This window comes from Diaphorina citri, unplaced genomic scaffold (genome assembly GCF_000475195.1).
Source record: "Diaphorina citri unplaced genomic scaffold, Diaci psyllid genome assembly version 1.1 scaffold1344, whole genome shotgun sequence".
Lineage (NCBI taxonomy): Eukaryota > Metazoa > Arthropoda > Insecta > Hemiptera > Psyllidae > Diaphorina > Diaphorina citri.
Genome location: NW_007378772.1, coordinates 62,176 through 85,388, shown reverse-complemented (window position 1 = coordinate 85,388; position 23,213 = coordinate 62,176). Strand labels below are relative to the sequence as shown.

The 23,213-nt window shown below is 38.5% G+C and overlaps 2 protein-coding genes, 1 long non-coding RNA gene and 2 pseudogenes across 6 annotated transcripts; 2 read left to right on the top strand and 3 right to left on the bottom strand.

The window, feature by feature from the left end:
• The first annotated feature begins 1,099 nt into the window (after positions 1 to 1,099).
• LOC113470021 lies at positions 1,100 to 2,146 on the top strand. Its single transcript, XR_003393241.1, has 2 exons — positions 1,100 to 1,559; positions 1,794 to 2,146. It is a non-coding gene; the product is annotated as an uncharacterized LOC113470021 (long non-coding RNA).
• Positions 2,147 to 3,917: 1,771 nt separating this feature from the next.
• On the top strand, positions 3,918 to 17,320 carry LOC103515447. 2 transcript variants are annotated; one of them, XM_026828149.1, is made up of 6 exons: positions 3,918 to 4,068; positions 13,760 to 13,844; positions 14,135 to 14,263; positions 14,884 to 15,054; positions 15,541 to 16,265; positions 16,585 to 17,320. In XM_026828149.1, exons 4-6 carry the CDS (start codon positions 14,884 to 14,886, stop codon positions 16,925 to 16,927), a joined length of 1,239 nt encoding a protein of 412 aa, XP_026683950.1. In that variant the 5' UTR covers positions 3,918 to 4,068; positions 13,760 to 13,844; positions 14,135 to 14,263; the 3' UTR covers positions 16,928 to 17,320. The 2 variants fall into 2 exon arrangements, with proteins under 2 accessions (XP_026683950.1, XP_026683949.1); XM_026828148.1 differs by having other exon boundaries at positions 14,135 to 14,298; positions 14,919 to 15,054.
• On the bottom strand, positions 4,241 to 22,797 carry LOC103515443. Of its 3 annotated transcripts, XM_008480386.2 has the most exons (8): positions 22,587 to 22,797; positions 21,970 to 22,117; positions 11,617 to 11,706; positions 11,293 to 11,369; positions 6,450 to 6,508; positions 5,475 to 5,639; positions 4,893 to 5,082; positions 4,241 to 4,504 (listed from the first exon to the last, which is right to left on the bottom strand). In XM_008480386.2, the coding sequence occupies exons 1-8, from the start codon at positions 22,726 to 22,728 to the stop codon at positions 4,416 to 4,418; spliced, it is 960 nt and encodes a 319-aa protein (XP_008478608.2). In that variant the 5' UTR covers positions 22,729 to 22,797; the 3' UTR covers positions 4,241 to 4,415. The 3 variants fall into 3 exon arrangements, with proteins under 3 accessions (XP_008478608.2, XP_026683951.1, XP_017302169.1); XM_026828150.1 differs by lacking the exon at positions 6,450 to 6,508 and having other exon boundaries at positions 11,234 to 11,369; positions 22,587 to 22,794; XM_017446680.2 differs by lacking the exons at positions 6,450 to 6,508; positions 21,970 to 22,117; positions 22,587 to 22,797 and adding an exon at positions 12,538 to 12,687 and having other exon boundaries at positions 11,234 to 11,369; positions 11,617 to 11,704.
• On the bottom strand, positions 14,423 to 14,539 carry LOC113470022 (annotated as a pseudogene).
• LOC113470023 lies at positions 15,064 to 15,180 on the bottom strand (annotated as a pseudogene).
• Positions 22,798 to 23,213: the final 416 nt, after the last annotated feature.

Sequence of the window (23,213 nt, the reverse complement as noted above, 5' to 3'; positions counted from 1 at the left end):
CCCAAATCAAATTGCTAAATTCTACCACGTAGGTATAGTAGATACCTTACAAAGTTTCGAGTATCGACAAAAATCTCATCGTGTGGGGTCGGCTTGATTCTAGGCTACCAAACCCCTAGCAGGTACTTTGGAAAAAGGTCTGTGTGAAATTTTCAACTTGAACTTTCTCACGCACACATTTTGGTATCTATTTGAACCAGTGGCGTAGGATGATTTTTTTTATAGGGTTAATTAAACCTGAAGTTTCGTGGAATACGATTTATTTTATTTTAGTGATTTTTCAATATTAAATAAATAAAATAAAAAATAAATGCAGTTTCTTTGTGTTATTATATCACAACTTCGGTGCTCACTGCAGCATTGTAGGTATTACCGGCGTACCTATGCAGTTTCTTTGTGTTATTATGTCACAACTTTGGTGCTCACTGCAGCATTGTAGGATTTTCCCAATATCTCAATAATCCGAACATCCACTGTTTACCTACCATGCTGGCACCGGTCGCTATGCGCATTTATATGTCATAGCTACTCATTTTCCTCAGCCATCTTTCATCAGATTGTCAAATTTTACTACCATAAGATCTTTAATCCCTTGTGTATCCTCATTGAATTCCTGCCTCATGTTTTTCAGCTCATACATCAAATCGTTCAAGTTAAACGTCTCCTCCGCTGCAACATTTTTGGTACTCCCTGTACTCTCATTCATTTCTGATACAAATTTCTTGACCCCGCCGGGAATCGAACCCGGGTCTCCCGCGTGCAAGGCGAGCGCAGTGACCACTAAGCCATGGGAGCTGGCTGATTTTTCAATATTATTTATAGTGATGCGCCGACCCTATTGAAATAGGAACAGGCCAGGAAGAAGAAGAGTGATGAGGAGACATGCTTCGATTCCTACCACACGTCACCTCGTCTCCGAAATCAATTCTGTGAACTTGTCACTAGACTTGTCTATTTAGAATTTCAAAACGTTGGACAATCTTCGTAGGTAGTTAATTTCTATACCTTTATAGGTAGTTTAAAATATAATTGAAATTGTTCGGATAGGTATAAAATTTTGCAAATGACAGTTTTAATCCGTTTTTTTTTTCTTTTGTATTTTATTATTATTGTTATTTTTTATTTTTAATATGTTTGTGTTTTTAAATGTTTCTGCTTTGAATAATTTAGCTGTTTTTGTTTATATCGCGAGATTCTGTTTGACAAAATTATACCGCTTTTAACAGGTCTAAAAATTTATTACAAAAATAGGCACTAAAAATAATTTCAATAATTATTGACGAAATCGTAATTAATAAGTTAAATTTTATTATTTTCGCACTAATTCGGTTTCAAATTACCCAGAATCAGAATAATTGATCCTCTTTTAGGACAGATTAATCAATTTACAAACGAAAAAAGTCAGTTTTAAAACACAGTAGAGAACAAAGCCTCAGGACATAAGCCTATATTTAAATAGTTATTTTAGTGTTAAAAACTTATAAAAAGTGAAGAAATTCAACTTCCTGACGTGAAAAAGGACTTATTTTACCGAAAAATCACTACTTCATTTACCAAAGGTCAGTAGAACTATTTATTTAATCGAAAAAATAGGGAAAAACCGGGAGCAAGATCTTTACGCGACGGACGCAGCTGAGCACTCCCTGACTCAAAGATTAAGTAAGTAAAAATAGGTAGATACATAGGTATGTAAAAAGAAAAGATTGTAATTGGTATTCTTCACTTCACTCACAGCTAACTTCTACCATTCTCTCCTTGCTAACTCCTTGATTTTCATTCCAAATTCTCAACAGGACTTGATCACCAACGCCAGTGCCATAGGTTCGATTCCCACCAGTGTCCAAAGTCATGCGCCCCGTAGTTCTACTCCCAATGAAGATTATCTGGATTTACACATTGCCAGAAGAAAGAGGCGTAGTGCCTCCCTTACCCGTGAGTATGGTTAAAAACGAGAAACGATAGTGTGATGGGAACATGAAACGATTTGATTTTCTTCACTTTCCTTATCCTAAAGTACTTGAAATAATAATTGTAAAGTTATATTACAAATAATTAAAATTATTATTAAATTACTTAATAAGAGGATAAGAACAGGAATCAATGGGAATAATGAGGCTTCCAAAAGTACATTGGACCTAAAAAAAAAGGAGACTTTCAGTCTTTCACACAAGAGTTGAGGGCTTTGACTCCAAAGTGTTTTCTGTATTGTAGGACCTCAGAAAATAAATAATAATGAAAGAAAATTAATAGTAAAACAATGAAAAAATCGCTGTTTATCTGTATACAATCCTATAATGATAGATCTTTCCCTGGACTTTACATACTTTACTTTCATGCTGGTACTCATGCTCAGCTTCTCAAGTATTGAAGTTTGAGTGGACTGATGTTCCCCTTGTACCAACTGACTTCTATGTTGCCCACGACTTTTCTGATGATACCTGCAATAAGGAGGAAGAAAATGGTTTGATTTCTACTGACGAAGTACAGTTTTGACCAGAACTGAACGAACGTAAAGTATACTTTATTTATCATGCTAGAATAGGACTTAGAAGTCCCTTTACCCTAGCAGTCTAAATAGATTCTCATGTACATATACATATATTTTATGGCTGGGGACTTTAAATAAAGAGCATACCTACCTCAAATTTCTCTTGCTAAAGAATTAGCAAAGGTTGAGTGCGAAGGGCATCCACTCGTAAAATTTTATTTATAATATAGCCCAAACCAAGAAATGTCAGCCCAAAAGCGATCACCCTAGGGCTGACGCACACTTAAGTTTAGTACTGTATGACTTACGGTTGAGAAGTTGCGGGTTCGATACTTCCCTGTGTCGACAAATTTCCCTTTTATTCGTGAACCGTCACGAAATGAGCAAGTGAATAGTTGATCCCATGTGATTTTTCACGCCGAATCGAATGGTGAAATTTTTAGGACTGTCCGACTTTTTTTTTCTTTTGTATTTTATTATTATTGTTATTTTTTATTTTTAATATGTTTGTGTTTTTAAATGTTTCTGCTTTGAATAATTTAGCTGTTTTTGTTTATATCGCGAGATTCTGTTTGACAAAATTATACCGCTTTTAACAGGTCTAAAAATTTATTACAAAAATAGGCACTAAAAATAATTTCAATAATTATTGACGAAATCGTAATTAATAAGTTAAATTTTATTATTTTCGCACTAATTCGGTTTCAAATTACCCAGAATCAGAATAATTGATCCTCTTTTAGGACAGATTAATCAATTTACAAACGATTTTCGCACTAATTCGGTTTCAAATTACCCAGAATCAGAATAATTGATCCTCTTTTAGGACAGATTAATCAATTTACAAACGAAAAAAGTCAGTTTTAAAACACAGTAGAGAACAAAGCCTCAGGACATAAGCCTATATTTAAATAGTTATTTTAGTGTTAAAAACTTATAAAAAGTGAAGAAATTCAACTTCCTGACGTGAAAAAGGACTTATTTTACCGAAAAATCACTACTTCATTTACCAAAGGTCAGTAGAACTATTTATTTAATCGAAAAAATAGGGAAAAACCGGGAGCAAGATCTTTACGCGACGGACGCAGCTGAGCACTCCCTGACTCAAAGATTAAGTAAGTAAAAATAGGTAGATACATAGGTATGTAAAAAGAAAAGATTGTAATTGGTATTCTTCACTTCACTCACAGAATATGGCAAAAAAAAAAAAAAAAAAAAAAAAAATGGCCCAAACCAACAAAAAAGAAGACTTTTCAGTACTAGCTAGACGAAACGAAAAGTCGTTTCTATGCTTGTGCAGAAACGCCTTTTGGTCAACGTACGTCTTACGTTTCAATTATCGTCACGTAAGTTATTGTTCAAAAACTCTCCCTTAAGAAGCTCCGGACATAACTTCTCGATAATTTTATTACTGTTAGCAATTGTCAGGACTATTAGGTCATTTTATTACTATCTAATGATAATTATTATTATTAATGTTACAGGTGTGATGAGTCAGAGGGGTACCTCCATGCCCCAGTACCTGCTAAGAAGAAGTTCTTCTCTCATTCTGCTTCCAACTTGAAGAAATCAACTACCAGGTATGTACAGTAAAATAGTATACTAGTGTACAGTAAAATAGTGTAAATCTCATAAAGGGGGGTCGCTTTTAAGGACCAAGGACCTTAAAAGCGAATTAATTCCGTACGAAAGTAATCGCATAGCAGTCAAAAACTTATTAAATTAAGAAAAAAAAGGCTTTCACTCTTTCGCAGAAGAGTTGAGGCCTTTGACCCCAAATTGTTTGCTGTATTGTAGGATCTCTAGAAAACAATAATAATGAAAGGAAAATAATTAAAAAAAAGTCGCTGTATATCTGTATACAATCCTATATTGATAGATCTTTCCCTGGACTTTACATACTTTACTTTCATGCTGGTACTCATGCTCAGCTTCTCAAGTATTGAAGTTTGAGTGGACTGATGTTCCCCTTGTACCAACTGACTTCTATGTTGCCCACGACTTTTCTGATGATACCTGCAATAAGGAGGAAGAAAATGGTTTGATTTCTACTGACGAAGTACAGTTTTGACCAGAACTGAACGAACGTAAAGTATACTTTATTTATCATGCTAGAATAGGACTTTGAAGTCCCTTTACCCTAGCAGTCTAAATAGATTCTCATGTACATATACATATATTTTATGGCTGGGGACTTTAAATAAAAAGCATACCTACCTCAAATTTCTCTTGCTAAAGAATTAGCAAAGGTTGAGTGCGAAGGGCATTCACTCGTAAAATTTTATTTATAATATAGGCCAAACCAAGAAATGTCAGCCCAAAAGCGATCACCCTAGGGCTGACGTGCTGACGAACACTTGAAAAGGCGAAGAAAAAGAAGAAGAATGTTCTTCTCTTCACTCACCGTGCAAAACTTTGGACAACAGATTGACTTGAGCGTTGAAGGATTCCTGAAACTCCCAGTGCATGTGGAGCATTAACTTCTTGGACGTCCTGTAGTCGATGTTGTAGATTTCTTTCTGAATATTGGCCCGGAGTTGTGGAATCTGCCTCAGGAAAATATTCACGTACAGTTCTTGCAACTTTTGAAGCACCTGGTAGGGACCGAAAAAGAGAGTAAGCTGTACACTGAAAACACTCATTTGTCTCTCACCTCACTCTGTATGCTGTGTCGTTTTGTCCACCCAAACTTTGGGCAGTCCGTCAATAAATTTTATTGGTTGTTTCTCTTCCGCTGTTCACGAAGACTAGCTTACTGAAAACACTCATTTGTCTCTCACCTCACTCTGTATGCTGTGTCGTTTTGTCCACCCAAACTTTGGGCAGTCCGTCAATAAATTTTACTGGTTGTTTCTCTTCCGCTGTTCACGAGGACTAGCTTAATTATGTTGGTCACATTCTCGAATTAATTAGGATAAAATTAGAGGCATCATATCTTTTTAGGATTTGAAGCCACGAACTCCCACTTGGGAACATCGGTACTTGCCGCGTATTTAAACCGAGATATCGCGCGGTGTCTGTCCAGTTCATTGATATTTTTGTTAAGCTCATATTGCAGTTCCAAATTGGAAGATTGGCCCTCTGCCTCCAATCCTCGCTTTCCTTTCATCAGGGATTCCTTAGCCATCTCATCGTATAAGATTTGGTGAACCTGAAAAATAAGGGTGGTTGTTTACGTCTTGGACGACTTCAATCAGTAGTTTCTAGGCCAAGGAAAACAGCCGCAGCAACCGGATGGATGATAAGGGTCGATTTCATATGCTCTTCCTTCACAATTTTACAAATGCGAGACTGTTACCTTGGGTCATTTCCATCATCTAACCCAGCCATAGAATAGGATAGAATATACCTTGGTTTATTCTTCTAAAATAGTACTGAAAATTCCCTCTATCACCGGAGTCTTATAGGTACCAGTAATGCCAACCTCAGTTGTATAATGTTGTAGTGGTTAGAACAGCGGACTGGAGGTTGGTGGTTTGGGTCTACCTTTAGCTACTGGAAGGCTTTTTCAAGAAGTTTGATAGAGGGAACTGTAACTGTTAAGGTCTTATCGTCCCGAAAGCGGAGAGAAACGGAAGACAGGATAGGAGAAAGACAGCCTTTCCGAGAACGAACATTATCTGTTTATGGTTAAATCCGTCCCGGGTGGAGATAGAACCCACAAAAAGACATCTTTTCTTTATTCTGCTATCGCCATTCGGCGAAAGCTAAAGCCGCTACAACAACAACAACAAACTAGCTCTTACAAGGCAGACCCTCCAAGCCAGAGGTGCACAAACTCAAGGTGACCGCGGGCCGCATTGGACCTTAAATTGTTGGACGCGGTCCGCATTCATTTTTGAACTGTAAAATAGATTTACTTGGGTGTGCATGGGCGTAGCCAGCATCTGATCTAGGGTGAGGGGGGCAGGTTTATTGGGAGAGGGTACTTGAATTAGGCTGGCGCTCTATTATTTCTTACCTTGAACACAATATACTCCAATGTATCTTCATGCAGATACCCCATCTCATCCGTGACGAACGGCTAATAACTTATCCAACCCACCTATATTAATAAATTAGTGTGTACTTATTCAAATGTATAACTTTATGAACTTCTGAATTATTAATTGCTCCTTGCGAATAGATATTGTATTTTCTAAGAATCTAGGCTGTTTTTTTGGCAATGTTACGCTCTTTTAAACCTTGTGACAACCTTTGTAAATATATGCGGTATGCTTCCTCAATGTTCTTGCTGATAGAGAGCGAGACAAGCAAGAGGATGCAGCCAGCACAGCGACATACCCCGGTCACATCGGAGTACATACCTCTGGCGAGAAAGAAGTGTGCAGTATCGTTATCTACTAAAAGGAATTTTTAATTGTGTTAAGCATAAATGTTTCTTACAAATGTCGTTCCCCGCTTAATATACTACGCTAAATTTATGACATGACTTGGACTCGAACCACCAACCTCTAGATTCACCGTGCTAACCACTGCACCACTGAGGTTGGTATAGTTATCTACTACTACCAACCGCGGTAGTAGCTTAACTTCATACACAACAAGCCCAATCTGAGGCTTAGGTTTAGGGGCCACTGCCCCAAGGGACAAGGGATGAGTTAAGCTTATATGAATCTACGAACCTAGGTAGTGTAGTCGTTGGGGTGGACTTCAAATATGGAAGTTGGTGGTTCAAGTATAAATCAAGAGGTAAATTTAGGAGCTTTAGTCAAAATGTTTTTTGCTCAATTTATGTTCTTCACATGAAATTCAATGTACTTACACTCGCATAGTACCTTTTCTATAAAATAAAAAAGCTTTTATAATATATAGACAGTCATCAACCTCTATTTTAGAACAAGGGAAAAGAACAATGCTTTAGTCAAAATGTTTTTTGCTCAATTTATGTTCTTCACATGAAATTCAATGTACTTACACTCGCATAGTACCTTTTCTATAAAATATAGACAGTGATCAACCTCTATTTTAGAACAAGGGAAAAGAACGAATTTGGACTTTATTTATCCATGAAGTAAGCTTTAAGAACAACTATATTTTGTTTATACTTTTGTTCATAGAAAAACTATTTTGTTACTTACAAAAACGAGATTTACGTTTATTTGGGGTTCTTGTATTTAGTTTTAAAGAATTTGGGCTAAATTATTTACAAATTTAAATGAGGTAAATAAGGTAAATTTTGTACTCTATTATTTTAACAATTTAACATAATTTAAATTTTAATAAAAACAAATAAATTAATCTCTTTAGATTTATACTTTATAAACGTAGTTTTTTTTCTGGATAATTTTATTACCCGTTGCCAAATTGCTTAGGTAACTGATCATGTCAACTTCATTATGAAGTTTGTAACCTCGGTTTTTTGAGTAGAAGAAGAGGCTATTAACATAAAAGTAAATTTTTGATAAGGAGGACTAGAACCTTATTAGGAACTTTCTAATTTCTAAACAAGTGTTTGGTCGGTATCGTATATGTACAAAAAAAAGCGTGACTAGTAAACATTCACTCCTAAAGTCAATGTAAGAGAACGTGAGGCTCTTATTTTGCGAAAAATATCTTGATTTCCATTTTCTTCGGCCCTGGTACAAAAACATTATTTTTCACATGTCTTTCTGATTTTCAAATGCAAGAATTTCTCCTTAGTGTTCGGATGTTCTGCGATGCTGACTGAGATGTGTCTTGTTTTAGAGTTCATGCGCTTCTGTTGAGTATATTTTAATTCAGTCTGTTTGTTCAGTATTCCAAGAGGGAATTTACGAGGAACTTCTTTGTGGGTTTCTTCATTATGTTTAACCACTTTGTCACCTTTCTTAGGGCTTTCATTTTCCTTAGTTTTGCACTGTGAGTTCCGCTCGTCTGTGATTTTATTTCTAGACCCAGTTGTAGTTCTTCCGCTTTCTTTTGGATTGGAGCGTCTTACCATTTGAATATTATGTCTAGTGAAGATTTTCTCTTCTAGAATGATCACATCATCATCATCTTCATTGTTCTGATGTTGAGATTTGCTGATCAAGTTTCCATTTTTAACACTGTGACTACCTTTCTCTTCTAGCATTGTAACCTCATGCTCTACTTTGATCATTTTCTCGGGGTTGAAGTCTTCCCACTCAAGCTTCCTTTTGTTTGAGATCTGATTTTCCAAATTGACTATTTTCTGAGTCAAGCCCTTTACTTCATTTGAGCTTTGTAATATCAAATCTTTCATTTCTAAGAGAGGGTCCAGCAGGGCTATTGTCCTATTTGTGTCCAGTATGGAGAACATGTTTCTGAGTTGGTTTACCAGCGTAAGTTCAGGTCCTACTCCTACTTCTGTATGGATGTTTCCAGTATTCCCTGCTTGTAACATAATGCTGTTTTTCATTACTTCAGGCTTCTCGATGGTTTCTTTCGAATCGCGATCCAAAGTATTAGTACAATGTGTCTCTATCATTTTATTATTATAAAGGACAATGCTTTTGTCGTTATTTTCACGAACTTCAATTGGACCAATGTTATTTAAATGTTCATGTGCAATCTTTTCTGAATATTTTGTCGGTTGTATCAGGGCAACGTTGTTGTTCTCATCATTACTAATATCTTGTTTATCTTCCAAATTATTATTTTCATCAGGGCTTGGCTTTACTGTTTTTAGTTCAATGTTATTCTCCGGACTATCGTTTCTGACTGCATTTTCATTTATTTTACTTGTTTCACCGTTATTCTTCATTTTCTTTCCATTGACAGGAGTTCCGAATTTCTTTTCCATTCGTCTTTGCAACTTTATTTGCTCCGCTTTCAATTGTTCTAGGGAGCGCAAACTTAAAAAACTTTGTATTCGTTGAACTTTTCTTTCAGCAGGAATTTTCATAAAGATCGCCTTGTTTCCCAGTTTGTTCTGTTCATTTTTATGAATCTGGTTTATGTTCTTGAGAATTGTTTGTGTTTTGAAATGATTCTCGGTGGTTTGTTGGGTAATTTGTTCTGTTTGGCACGAGGGACGAATGGTGTCTAATTTCTCTATCCTTGTGTTGATCATTGTTTCCTCATTTAGAACAGCTTTAGTTGAAGCTTGTGTGTTTTGCTTTTTCTCTAAGATATTGTTCAATTTTGTTGCCAATGAACGTGATATTTCATTTAAACTTGGTAACGTGATATCTTCACTGGAGTTTTGGCTTTAGTTGAAGCTTGTGTGTTTTGCTTTTTCTCTAAGATATTGTTCAATTTTGTTGCCAATGAACGTGATATTTCATTTAAACTTGCTAACGTGATATCTTCATTGGAGTTTTTAGTATTTTGCTGTCCTACTTTCATCTTCACGCTTGACAGACTGGAATCATTCTCCAACTTTGTGCCTAAGTTACATGGATCATTTTGAAGTTTCTTTGTGTCCTCTGAGGCTTGGGTCTGAATATCTGGAGTGGGTAATTTTCTGCTTCCTTGGTTTTTGTTGAGTTGACTTGAGGTTTTTATTAGCACAGGCTTGGAATCTTCTGCTGGAGTGTTTCCCTTCTCATGGTCAGTTTTATTCTGCTTATCCGAATGTGATTCGTTACTACCTACCCTTTTCGCTTTTTTTGCCAGAAGGATTTGCAGCTTTGAACAATACTTTCCACACTTCTGAATAGAGTTCATAAGTTTATCGTGGTTGCAACTGTTTTTAGCAAGCCTTTTCTTTTCATTAATTTTATTTTGACAGGTGGTTTTTTCCCGCCATTGTTTGAATAATCAAGTTGTTCAACCTAAAGTTGTAAAAGTGAGAAGCAAAAAATTTTCCTGACGACTTCTTTTTATAGTTTCTCTTGCAAATGAGGACCTTCTAGTAATTTCAATTTATGAAGGTAGGTATACTGTTAGAAAAACAAGTAGATTTTAGACTGGGTAAATGCGAAAAGTAAAATGAGAAAAATTGCAGTGACGTGTGCAACTTGAGTTTAGGTTGGCAATCTTGTCGACAAGAACCACATCATTCAAAAATAAATTTCCCATTTTGCTAGCTTCACACCGTTCAAATCGGTGAACCTGAAAAATAAGGGTGGTTGTTTACGTCTTGGACGACTTCAATCAGTAGTTTCTAGGCCAAGGAAAACAGCCGCAGCAACCAGATGGATGATAAGGGTCGATTTCATATGCTCTTCCTTCACAATTTTACAAATGAGAGACTGTTGCCTTGAGCCATTTCCATCATCTAACCCAGCCATTAACTTATTAGAATAGGATAGAATATACCTTGGTTTATCCTTCTAAAATAGTACTGAAAATTCCCTTTATCACCGGAGTCTTATAGGTACCAGTAATGCCAATGTTATATAATGTTGTAGTGGTTAGAACAGCGGACTGGAGGCTGGTGGTTTGGGTCTACCTTTAGCTACTGGAAGGCTTTTTCAAGAAGTTTGATAGAGGGAACTGTAATAACTGCTAAGGTCTTATCGTCCCGAAAGCGGAGAGAAACGGAAGACAGGATAGGAGAAAAACAGCCTTTCCGAGAACGAACATTATCTGTTTATGGTTAAATCCGTCCCGGGTGGAGATAGAACCCACAAACTAGCTCTTACAAGGCAGACCCTCCAAACCGGAGGTGCACAAACTCAAGGTGACCGCGGGCCGCATTGGACCTTAAATTGTTGGACGCGGTCTGCATTCATTTTTGAACTGTAAAATAGATTTACTTGGGTGTGCATGGGCGTAGCCAGCATCTGATCTAGGGGAAGGGGGGGGGTTTATTGGGAGAGGGTACTTGAATTAGGCTGGCGCTCTATTATTTCTTACCTTGAACACAATATACTCCAGTGTATCCTCATGCAGATACCCCATCTCATCCGTGACCAGCACATTGCTTGCGCTGTGTTCCATCAGGTCCTTCATGTAGGCCTGGTGTAGCTTCTTGCCATTGGTGCGGTATGCTATTATCTACGACACGTGCAAGGTTCGAACCCCCGATATGCCGATTATAAAGAAACCACTGACTGGGACGCGGTCCATTTCGTTTCGGAAACCCCAAGGGACGAGAACACCCATGCCTTTGACTGCGACCCCACGCCGCTCCCCACGTCTCAATGTATACCTGAATTAAACCCAACGGCAACATCATACAACACCTTAATACATATATTGGCATGAACTTACTTTGACTGAGCCTCCTGCGGTATGCTTCCTCAATGTTCTTGCTGATAGAGAGCGAGACAAGCAAGAGGATGCAGCCAGCACAGCGACATACCCCGGTCACATCAGAGTACATACCTCTGGCGAGAAAGAAGTGTGCAGTATCGTTATCTACTAAAAGGAATTTTTAATTGTGTTAAGCATAATTGCTTGTTACAAATGTAAAGGAATTTTTAATTGTGTTAAGCATAATTGCTTGTTACAAATGTCGTTCCCCGCTTAATGTACTACGCTAAATTTATGACATGACTTGGACTCGAACCACCAACCTCTAGATTCAAAGTTCACCGTGCTAACCACTGCACCACTGAGGTTGGTATCGTTATCTACTAGTACCAACCTCGGTAGTTTAGCTTAATTTCATACACAACAAGCCCACTCTGAGTCTCTGAGGCTTGGTACCTTACAAAATCATTAGTAATGTCATTATTTCCAAGTAATGATGATGAAACATCAGAAAATCCGGAATTCCATCATAAGTAATGAGATTACTAATGATCATGTAAGGTACCTATTAAGGGACAAGGGATGAGTTAAGCTTATATGAATCTACGAACCTAGGTAGTGTAGTCGTTGGGGTGGACTTCAAATGTGGAAGTTGGTGGTTCAAGTATAAATCAAGAGGTAAATTTAGGACAGTGTATTATTATTATTGTAGAAACGACATTTGTGACAATCAGTCAACCACCCTTGCTCAACACAAAGAGAACTGTAAGTAGGCCCTTCACAAAAAAGTGCTTGCATGGGACCTAAAAACAAATGAGGAAATCCTTCATGACAATATGTTGTGTTGCATTTGAAAAATTCTTGACACACATACATAGGACTCAAAAAAAAAAAAAAAAACAAGTCCTACTTTACCCTTTGACTTTGAATTTGACGTAATATACGAGTATTATTGTTTTACTTACTTGAAGAGACACTTTTAGTTCACGAAATTATCTAGTTTTCAAATCCAAATGTACTTGTTTGATTTGAACACAAATACAACATTTCTCCTGAAGACTTAGTTTACTACAATGGCTGTTGTTTACAATAACAGTCATAACACTATAGGAGACACAGCTCAACATGTTTACCCTTTGACTTTGAATTTGACGTAATATACGAGTATTATTGTTTTACTTACTTGAAGAGACACTTTTAGTTCACGAAATTATCTGGTTTTCAAATCCGAATGTAAACTAGTTTGATTCTTCTAGAAATTTGAACAAAAATACATTTCTCCTGAAGACTTAGTTTACTACAATGGCTGTTGTTTACAATATCAGTCATAACACTATAGGAGACACAGCTCAACATAAAGTCCTTTTGCCTTTTACCTACGTGTGTTTCGCAATGTGCATTCGAGATGGCTTTGATAACTGACTGGCGTTATATTGCGTGAGAGATGTGCTAGATTAATTGATGCACTTAGTACAGTGCTCACTCACCATAGGTCTTTGGAAGTATTGTGATTTTGTGATCACTTTATGACGAAATTTTCTTTTCCTTTAGCAACCTTTGTTCTGTGACTCATTGCGTATTACACTAGTCTAGTCTCAAAAAAAAAAAAAAAAAAAAAAAAAAAAAATTGTCCGAACCAGTGGAGTATGCTGAAATTTTTCTTCAATAAATTATTCAAATGTGGGTATCAGTGGTGTAGTTGGTAAAAAGTCTCTCTCTCTTGTTTTTTACTTTCTAGTACTATTTCATAGAGAAGCTATATTATCATTTATTTTTTCTATATTTTCAGCACTTTCATCACTATAAGCACTGTTGAGCACTATATCCAATCCTGTAGTACCCATTTTGTGTAGCCTATCTGTTTCTATGTTAATTTACCTATGTATTTAGACTATTTAGCTGTTTCCACGTTGATTTCTGTGTAGTATTTGTGTGTTGAGTAGTTTGCATGCTTTTGTGTTTCCTCATTTCAGGAAGGAACTCATGAGAGGCTTTGCAGAGCACGGGATCACTTTGCTCTCTCCAAAGATTATTATTATTACTGGGTAAGATCTAAGATACATTTCACTTTTTGCTTGACAAAAGCACCACAGTGAGTAAGTCGATTTTTGTATGGCAATAAAAGATAGTAGAAGCTTGATATAAGATTATAACCCGAGACTGGCAGAATATGGCATTTTTTTCCAGTTTGAAAGAGAGGGCCAGAAAATCGTTCAGTGGGACCGGCCTAAAGATATCTCGCCTCAAACTAAGGAAGAGTAAATCCAAGGAGGTAAGTCTATCTGTTAACTTGAGTAGATAAACACACTCACATACACACAGACCAATGGCTGAAACTTTGGATTTAGGGATATCAAAACGTGTTTAGGCACTAAAAAATAACCATCGAAAATTTTGAAAAAAAAAAAAAAAATAAAAAAAAATCTCTTATTTCAAAATTTATCCGGGTGGAGTCCTTTTTAGTGGAGATTTCCGAATGTTCTTATTCCTAAAGATAGAAATGTCCCAGTTATCTTTCTCCCCTCACAATAAAATAACTCACACCCTGTTTTCTCCTCACAGAAAGGTCTGGACACCACCGACGAGCACGAATTGAACGCTCCTCTCGACTCCGAACCCGGACCCTCGGATCCCAAGACCCCCACCTCGCCCGTAGACTATGTGTGCGTACCCAAGCACGAGTATGAACAGATGGAGAAACGCGTGTCTCAAATTGAGACGAGGATTTCGCAAGAGTTCGGGCGAAATCGTCTGAATGACGATGATAGTCGAGTGGAGCCGAAGTCACGACGTCCGAGCATTGAGAATGTTCAGACCGAGTATGTCAAGACCTTGGACAAGGTAAGCGAAACCCAGCAGCACGCGATTCCCCAGATGGTCACCATCCAGGTACTAATCACGCGCAACATTGCCTAACTTCAGTGATCCGTGGAGTACTGGTGTATTCAACGTGCTATCGCCGCTGGCCGAAACGAAAGATTACCATTAGGCTAGGATTACAGCTTGAGACATTCTCTACCACTTAACCTTGTAGATTACACCTTGTTGGGAATAATTCCATGTTTCGGTTGGTGTTTGAACTCGCACCCTCCCATTTACCAGATGAGAGCATTAGTGCGAGTTGAATAATTTGAAAGGCATATGTGCTTCTTATCGTCCATCTGATGAAGGACTTACTACGGGATGGGTATGCTACAACACTGACCACTTGCGTCTAATGTAGCAGCTGTTTCATGGCTACGAAATAAAAACGGCGGCGAATTATATTGATCTTAATAAAAAAAAACGTACCCAAGCACGAGTATGAACAGATGGAGAAACGCGTGTCTCAAATTGAGACGAGGATTTCGCAAGAGTTCGGGCGAAATCGTCTGGATGACGATGATAGTCGAGTGGACTCCGGAGATTGCCGAGTGGAGCCGAAGTCACGACGTCCGAGCATTGAGAATGTTCAGACCGAGTATGTCAAGACCTTGGACAAGGTAAGTGAAACTCAGCAGCACGCGATTCCCCAGATGGTCACCATCCAGGTACTAATCACGCGCAACATTGTTTAACTTCAGTTATCCGCGGGGTACTGGTGTATTCAACGTGCTATCACCGCTGGCCGAAGCGAAATATTACCATTAGGCTAGGATTACAGCTTGAGACATTCTCTACCACCTAACCTTGTAGATTACACCTTGTTGGGAATAATTCCATGTTTCAGTTGGTGTTTGAACTCGCACCCTCCCATTTACCAGATGAAAGCATTAGTGCGAGTTGAATAATTTGAAAGGCATATGTGCCTCTTATCGTCCATCTGATGAAGGACATACTACGGGATGGGTATGCTACAACACAGACCACATGCGTCTAATGTAGCAGTTGTATCATGGCTACGAAATGAAAACGGCGGCGAATTATATTGATCTTAATAAAAAAATTAAAAATAAAAATCTAAACTAATCATTCTCTCCTCTCCCCAGGTAGAACAACTGAACAGTACATGTGACAATTTGGCGGAGCGTCTAGGCCGTGACCTGCGTATCAGACGTAGCTACGATGGATCTCGTATCCATCGCTCACCTAGCGCTAGGAAGATAGGATCCCTAAGACGTCGTTCTAGAGAGAGAGCTGCCAAGCCTCTGTCCAGACATCACTCGCTCAATATACACGATAAGTCCCCTAGCCATCGCATGGAACGCACGAGGAGTGTAAGGCGTAGGAATTCTAATGCCGCGGTGAGTGTGAGTAGCGGTGTAGGGAAGTCTACCACAGGTGATAAGAGTCCTGGGAAGGATACCGCGGTCACGGCACGCGGGAGAATAACAAGACAAACCGCACCACGCCGCGCACAGTCCTGTCTAGTAGGAGCAAAACGGTCCAATATTCCCGTCAAACAAGTCGGCCCTGGCTGGCAATGTGCTCAGACTTTCCTGAGGAAACCGGTTCCGCCTATGTTAATGGAAACGCGTCGTGACTCTATAGCGAAGCTGAAGGAACAGAACGCTGGCATGGTGATGGCGAAGGCCAAACTGTTTGATCATTATGCTGACGAGAACGAGAAGGGGAAGGAAGAGACAGGACTGGAGGGGAAGATGAGACATAGAACTCGCCTGTCTATGACGGGTGTCAATGTGAAGCCAGCGGAAGAGGGAAGTCGTGTGTTGAGAAGATCAATGCCCTACCAGGATTTGACGAGTGGGAGAAGGAAATCAATAGCGAGTGAGAATATAAACCCTGTGAAGAAACCCCAGGAGAACATCTCTCAAAGAATGTCTATCGATGATCCAGCAACACGAGGGCTCAGGAAATCCCTGGCCGAAGTGACGGGCAATAAGGAGAATCTGCTGTCGGAAACACTCGAGAATATTATCTACGACACGTGCAAGGTTCGAACCCCCGATATGCCGATTATAAAGAAACCACTGACTGGGACGCGGTCCATTTCGTTTCGGCAACCCCAAGGGACGAGAACACCCATGCCTTTGACTGCGACCCCACGCCGCTCCCCACGTCTTTGGGAGAAGGAAATCAATAGCGAGTGAGAATATAAACCCTGTGAAGAAACCCCAGGAGAACATCTCTCAAAGAATGTCTATCGATGATACAGCAACACGAGGGCTCAGGAAATCCCTGGCTGAAGTGACGGGCAATAAGGAGAATCTCCTGTCGGAAACACTCGAGAATATTATCTACGACACGTGCAAGGTTCGAACCCCCGATATGCCGATTATAAAGAAACCACTGACTGGGACGCGGTCCATTTCGTTTCGGAAACCCCAAGGGACGAGAACACCCATGCCTTTGACTGCGACCCCACGCCGCTCCCCACGTCTCGTGGAACTCAAAACCCGACCTTTGATATCATAAGTCACCTAAACTAGCTTTCTAAATATACTTGGAGAGCTGATCTGAAAATTACTTCTATAGGACTTTAACCTTTATCTTGAGCTATAGATATATGCAGAGTACGTTTTAGTTCCATCCGGTCTACAACACGATATACTTCTAATAGTACTTGATCATAAATATAATGGCATCGTTAGCCGCGGAATTATTGGCAGACGGGAAGAAATAACCAAAATCGTCTCCTTTTTGACGCCAGAAAAACGGCTAATAACTTATCCAACCCACCTATATTAATAAATTAGTGTGTACTTATTCAAATGTATAACTTTATGAACTTCTGAATTATTTATTGCTCCTTGCGAATAGATATTGTATTTTCTAAGAATCTAGGCTGTTTTTTTGGCAATGTTACGCTCTTTAAACCTTGTGACAACCTTTGTAAATATGTTCCGCTTTCTTTTGGATTGGAGCGTCTTACCATTTGAATATTATGTCTAGTGAAGATTTTCTCTTCTAGAATGATCACATCATCATCACTTATGTCTTATATTATATTATAAAAACTCTGTAAATAGACCTTGCCAAAAGGCCTATTATATCTAAAATAAATAAAATAAATAAATTAATTATGTTGGTCACATTCTCGAAATAATGAGGATAAAATTTTAAATTAGAGGCATCATATCTTTTTAGGATTTGAACCCACGAACTCCCACTTGTCATTTCGTTGTGTGTCTACATAGTTTGAATCTTTTGTATTCACATCAATGTCTTCTCGGTTGTCAACCATTACATGCTCTTCTTGACATATAGCTTCTTTATTTTCAGGAATAGTTTCCGGAGGTTTCTCACTCCCAACAGATAGATCAGGAGACTGTATGTTTATTCGATCAGTATGAGTAGGTTCTACTAACATGAATTCCAGGCGCTTTTCTAATTCTTTGAAAATCCTGTCAATGGCAGTTTTCATGGTTGAATCTGTTGTATCATTCTGGTCTCCAAAGTCAGTTTTCTCTGAACTGGTCTTTGTTTCAAAGAGATCTCGTTTAACATGTTCTTTTCTTGGATCAGGGCCAACAACAGTTTGATCTATTTGAATGGAATCTGATGTCACATTATTTTCATTTATATCGGGATATTCAAGATCCATACTTCTGTTATTTTCTGGTCCCTGATATAACTCGACAGTACTGAAATCAGCACCCTGACATTCCTGACACGCCTCATTTTCATTCAGAACACATGTGGTTTCTATTGGTACATCGTTTAGTTTGAGAAGAGACACAAGTGGGATAACTGGAGAGGGAGGAGGTCCTGTGATGTTGTTTTGTTTCTCACCTATATCATCTTCCATTGGTTTCTCAAAATGGTCTTCCACATCCGTTTCTTCAACAGTACTACCATCTTCATCAGTGTAGTACTCGTCTGAAGTAGAATAACTACTATCACTATCGTAATCACTGCTATCGAACGAATCATCACTACAAGACCCTTCGTTGTGTTCTGTGGACTGTGACTGATAGCAACCCCCGAACGGTTGGTAATATCGCTTGATTCGATCCTCAACCTTGTCCCCCCTACAGAAGTCGCATGTCACGAGAGCTTGGTCTTTGCGTCGGAATGCTCCTTCGTGTTCTGCACATCGCTTGCGCTGCCACAACAAACTGTGCTGACTTTCTGGCATACTCATGACCTGGAAGTCATATGGAGATGGGGAAAGTAGGGAGGATTTGTTAGGATGGGAAGAAACTATTAATTCGATAATTTATTTATTTTTCCCTTTTGATCACTGATTTCTTATCCCTCCCTCTTTCTTTTATTTATTTGCTCTCTCCCTTCCTCTTACTCTCTCTCTCACTTTTTATTCCTTCCAACCTTTTCATGTCTCTTTCTCCTGCCTTCTTTTCCTTCTTCATTATTTCTCACAATTTCCACCCTCTCTTTTTCATCACTCCCAGCCAGCCTAGTTAGCCTAATTGGTACCGCGTCTGCCTTGTTGGCGCTAGGTTGCGGGTTCGATTCCCGCCCGGGACCGATTTTATCCTGAACGAATAATGTTCGTTCTCGGAACGACTGGCTTTCTCCTATCCTGTCTTCCTTCTCGATCTCGTACAGTTAGTTCTATCAAACCTATCAAAAAAAAAAAACCTCAACCTCCTCCTTACATACATACTCACTAACCTTGTCACACATCTGTCGACTAACACAAACTCGGAAGTCCATCAAGAGCAGGAATCGTTTCCTATTAGCATAGAATGCCTCCTCGTCTTCATAAGAGTTGGCAGTCCAGTTGCATAGATTCCGCTTCAATAGCACACTGTCCTCCTCCATATCGTGAGCAATGTGTCTGGCAAACAGGAGTGAAAGTTTTGGGTCTCAAGTGATTTTTACTTTCCTTTTATTTGTTAAATTTTAAACCCATCCTTATCCTAGGGGACTTGTGCCAAGGGCTGGATAACTAGAGATTGATATATGTATTACATTTGGAACATTAGAACAGCAAACTCTTTTTGAACTGCTTCCCCTATAGCCCTAAATAGTGTAACTTGGGCTTTGATTGACAGCTGAATCATATCAACTGCAAACTAGGCCCAGGGCCATTTTTGATCAACATAAATTATTGAAGCTCTGTACTAAGTTTGAGCACCATTGGCTGACCTATCAAATGCTGATAAATCCAAACTCTCTCTAAGTAAGTGTTTTTAAAATCCAACATTGTAAAATAGCTGCCAAAGCATTCATGTCTCGAGAACCTGCCTGCAGACAATAATAAAGGTATTGTTTGATCTCTGTAAATTATCAAACCATATACCAGCCGTTTCAACCTGCCCCGCCTCCCCTTAATGTCCCACCCACTAGTGCTGCGGGGGCGAGTGTACCCCCGCCACCACCTGGGCAGCAGACTGCGGGATCAGCAACAGGTGAGATGCTAACAATGAGTAAGAAGTACTTACAGGTATGGTTAGAAGTGGATATACTTTTATTTCACAGAATAACTGAAAACGCCCGTCTACATTGTTCGACTCTCGAAGTTCTTTTTTTTTTTTTTTCAGAAGAAGAAGAAGAAGAAGAAGAAGAAGAAGAAGAAGAAGTTTGATAGAGAGTATTATAAAAACGGGGGTCTTATCGTCCTGAAGTCAAAGAGAGGGGGACAGGATAGGAGAAAGCCAGCCGTGCCAAGATCGAACTCAATCTGTTTAAGACAAATTCCTTCCTGTGTGGGAATCGAACCCGTGACCTAGCGCTTACAAGGCAGACGTGCTACCCTCTAAGAGTCTAAGTTTTACGTTCGGGAATTCTGCACATCGCTTGCGCTGCCACAACAAACTGTGCTGACTTTCTGGCATACTCATGACCTGGAAGTCATATGGAGATGGGGAAAGTAAGAAGGATTTGTTAGGATGGGAAGAAACTGGTCATTCGATAATTTATTTATTTTTCCCTTTTGATCACTGATTTTATATCCCTCCCTCTTTCTTTTATTTATTTTAGTGAATAATCGAGTGCACTCGAGTGAAGTCAAACTCGAGTCCACTCGAGTAAAATCATTCACTCGGCCCATCACTAATTTATTTGCTCTCTCCCTTCCTCTTGGGGTCATTCATTATTAAGAAAAATAATTATTTAAAAAGGAATCCTCACAAATTAAAATGAAAATTTAAAAGACAATTGAGATTGGACATTCAACTAAGAAAGTTTGGCAAGCTTTCGAGAATACTCAGATTCCCATCATCAGACTAAAATATGTGAGAGAGATGTTTACTCTACGAGCGCTGGAGTCACTGGAGTGGAAGTTTTATCAAAGATTTTGATCATCAGCTGATAGTCAAATGTTTAACAATGACCTCCATGTTAAACATCATTTCGCGGTGTTTTATCAAGTTAGTTCCAACTTTTTCCGCCGACACCTCGTTGTTAAAGCGCTAGTGTTCCTCTGGTTTTTTATTCCTTCCAACCTTTTCATGTCTCTTTCTCCTGCCTTCTTTTCCTTCTTCATTATTTCTCACAATTTCCACCCTCTCTTTTTTTATCACTCCCAGCCAGCCTAGTTAGCCTAATTGGTACCGCGTCTGCCTTGTTGGCGCTAGGTCGCGGGTTCGATTCCCGCCCGAAGCCGATTTTATCCTGAACGAATAATGTTCGTTCTCAGAACGACTGGCTTTCTCCTATCCTGTCTTCCTTCTCGATCTCGGGATGTTAATACCTTAGCAGTCACAGTTAGTTCTATCAAACCTATATAAAAAAAAAATCCCTCAACCTCGATTTTTTTTTTTTTTTTTTTTTTTTTTTTTTTTTTTTTTTCTTCAGAAGAAGAAGAAGAAGAAGAAGTTTGATAGAGAGTATTTTAAAAACGGGGGTCTTATCGTCCTGAAATCAAAGAGAGGAGGACAGGATAGGAGAAAGCCAGCCGTGCCAAGATCGAACTTAACCTGTTTAGGACAAATTCCTTCCTGTGTAGGAATCGAACCCGTGACCTAGCGCTTACAAGGCAGACGTGCTACCCTCTAAGAGTCGTAAGTTTTAAGTTCGGGAATAGTAACCAGGCTAGCCCCTAGGTTTAATTTCAAACACTGTGTCTGGCAAACAGGAGTGAAAGTTTTGGGTCTCAAGTGATTTTTACTTTCCTTTTATTTGTTAAATTTTAAACCCATCCTTATCCAAGGGGACTTGTGCCAAGGGCTGGATAACTAGGGATTGATATATGTATTACATTTGGAACATTAGAACAGCAAACCCTTTTTGAACTGCTTCCCCTATAGCCCTAAATAGTGTAACTTGGGCTTTGATTTACAGCTGAATCATATCAACTGCAAACTAGGCCCAGGGCCATTTTTGATCAACATAAATTATTGAAGCTCTGTACTAAGTTTGAGCACCATTGGCTGACTTATCAAATGCTGATAAATCCAAACTCTCTCTAAGTAAGTGTTTTTAAAATCCAACATTGTAAAATAGCTGCTGCCAAACCATTCATGTCTCGAGAACCTGCCTGCAGACAATAATAAAGGTATTGTTTGATCTCTGTAAATTATCAAACCATATACCTTATGACTTATACTTACAGAGCTGTGAAGAAATTTAGCGTACTGAACTGACTGATGGGTATTTTTGCCCGCAAAAAGTAAGCAAAAGTCATTGTAAGTAAATAGTTGTCTGCCAGTAGATTGCATTTGTCTGCTTTCAAAAACTGCTGGATTGTATTGTCATTTTCTGTGGAGAAATAAAGAAGAGATCATAACCAACTCCTTGTAAATTATGCAATGTGCAACTTTTGAAAATTGATACTTCTTTTAGACCTGAATAACCTGAACTTTGCAAGCTTTATCTTTCAGTAAGTTTTGGCTCATGGCACATATCTCATTTTGTAGCAGGGGAAGAAGAATAGGTAGCTAGGGGTATTACAGTACTTACTCTTCCTGTGTTAAAATCTATGGTGTGTTCTAGCCAGAAAGTTGTCACAAAAAGCTAGCAATGAATAGCACTGTGCTTTTGCCCTAAACTTGAAAGACCCTATAATCCATAGGTAGCTAGGGGTATTACAGTACTTACTCTTCCTGTGTTAAAATCTATGGTGTGTTCTAGCCAGAAAGTTGTCACAAAAAGCTAGAAATGAATAGCACTGTGCTTTTGCCCTAAACTTGAAAGACCCTATAATCTCAAAGATTCGTGCTTTACTTACCTACGAACATAATAAAGCTGTTCAAATAAGAAACACTGAAAACTTCAGCATCCTCAATGCTTTCAAATAGGTCATCATCTTCTTTTGACAGAAACATTTTCATATTTGAAAAAGAAGGGATGTATTTTATGATACTGGACATAGCAGTAGACAGAAAACATTCAAACTTAACAAGATACACTCTTCAAAACACATTAATCAAACAGTACCGAAGTATAATAATTAATAATTATTAAATTTAATTTATCTTGTAACTTGTAAGCACTTTTCCTGAAAGTTGGGGAAATCGGAAAATTTTGAATGCTGTGAAGACAGGTGGTTTTTTCCCGCCATTGTTTGAATAATCAAGTTGTTCAACCTAAAGTTGTAAAAGTGAGAAGCAAAAAATTTTCCTGACGACCTCTTTTTATAGTTTCTCTTGCAAATGAGGACATTCTAGTAATTTTAATTTATGAAGGTAGGTATATTGTTAGAAAAACAAGTAGATTTTAGACTAATTTAGACTGGGTAAAGGCGAAAAGTAAAATGAGAAAAATTGCAGTGACGTGTGTAACTTGAGTTTAGGTTGGCAATATTGTCGACAAGAACCACATCATTCAAAAATAAATTTCCCATTTTGCTAGCTTC

Coding starts and splice junctions, on each gene's coding strand:
- LOC103515447 (XM_026828149.1), top strand. CDS start 14,884: ATGGAGAAACGCGTGTCTCAAATTGAGACGAGGATTTCGCAAGAGTTC. Junction 15,055..15,540: donor ATGTCAAGACCTTGGACAAG/GTAAGTGAAACT, acceptor TCCTCTCCCCAG/GTAGAACAACTGAACAGTAC. Junction 16,266..16,584: donor GATTTGACGAGTGGGAGAAG/GAAATCAATAGC, acceptor CTTTGGGAGAAG/GAAATCAATAGCGAGTGAGA.
- LOC103515443 (XM_008480386.2), bottom strand. CDS start 22,728: ATGTCCAGTATCATAAAATACATCCCTTCTTTTTCAAATATGAAAATG. Junction 22,118..22,586: donor CAGCTTTATTATGTTCGTAG/GTAAGTAAAGCA, acceptor ATTTCTCCACAG/AAAATGACAATACAATCCAG. Junction 11,707..21,969: donor CTAAATTTCTTCACAGCTCT/GTAAGTATAAGT, acceptor CTTTCTCGCCAG/AGGTATGTACTCTGATGTGA.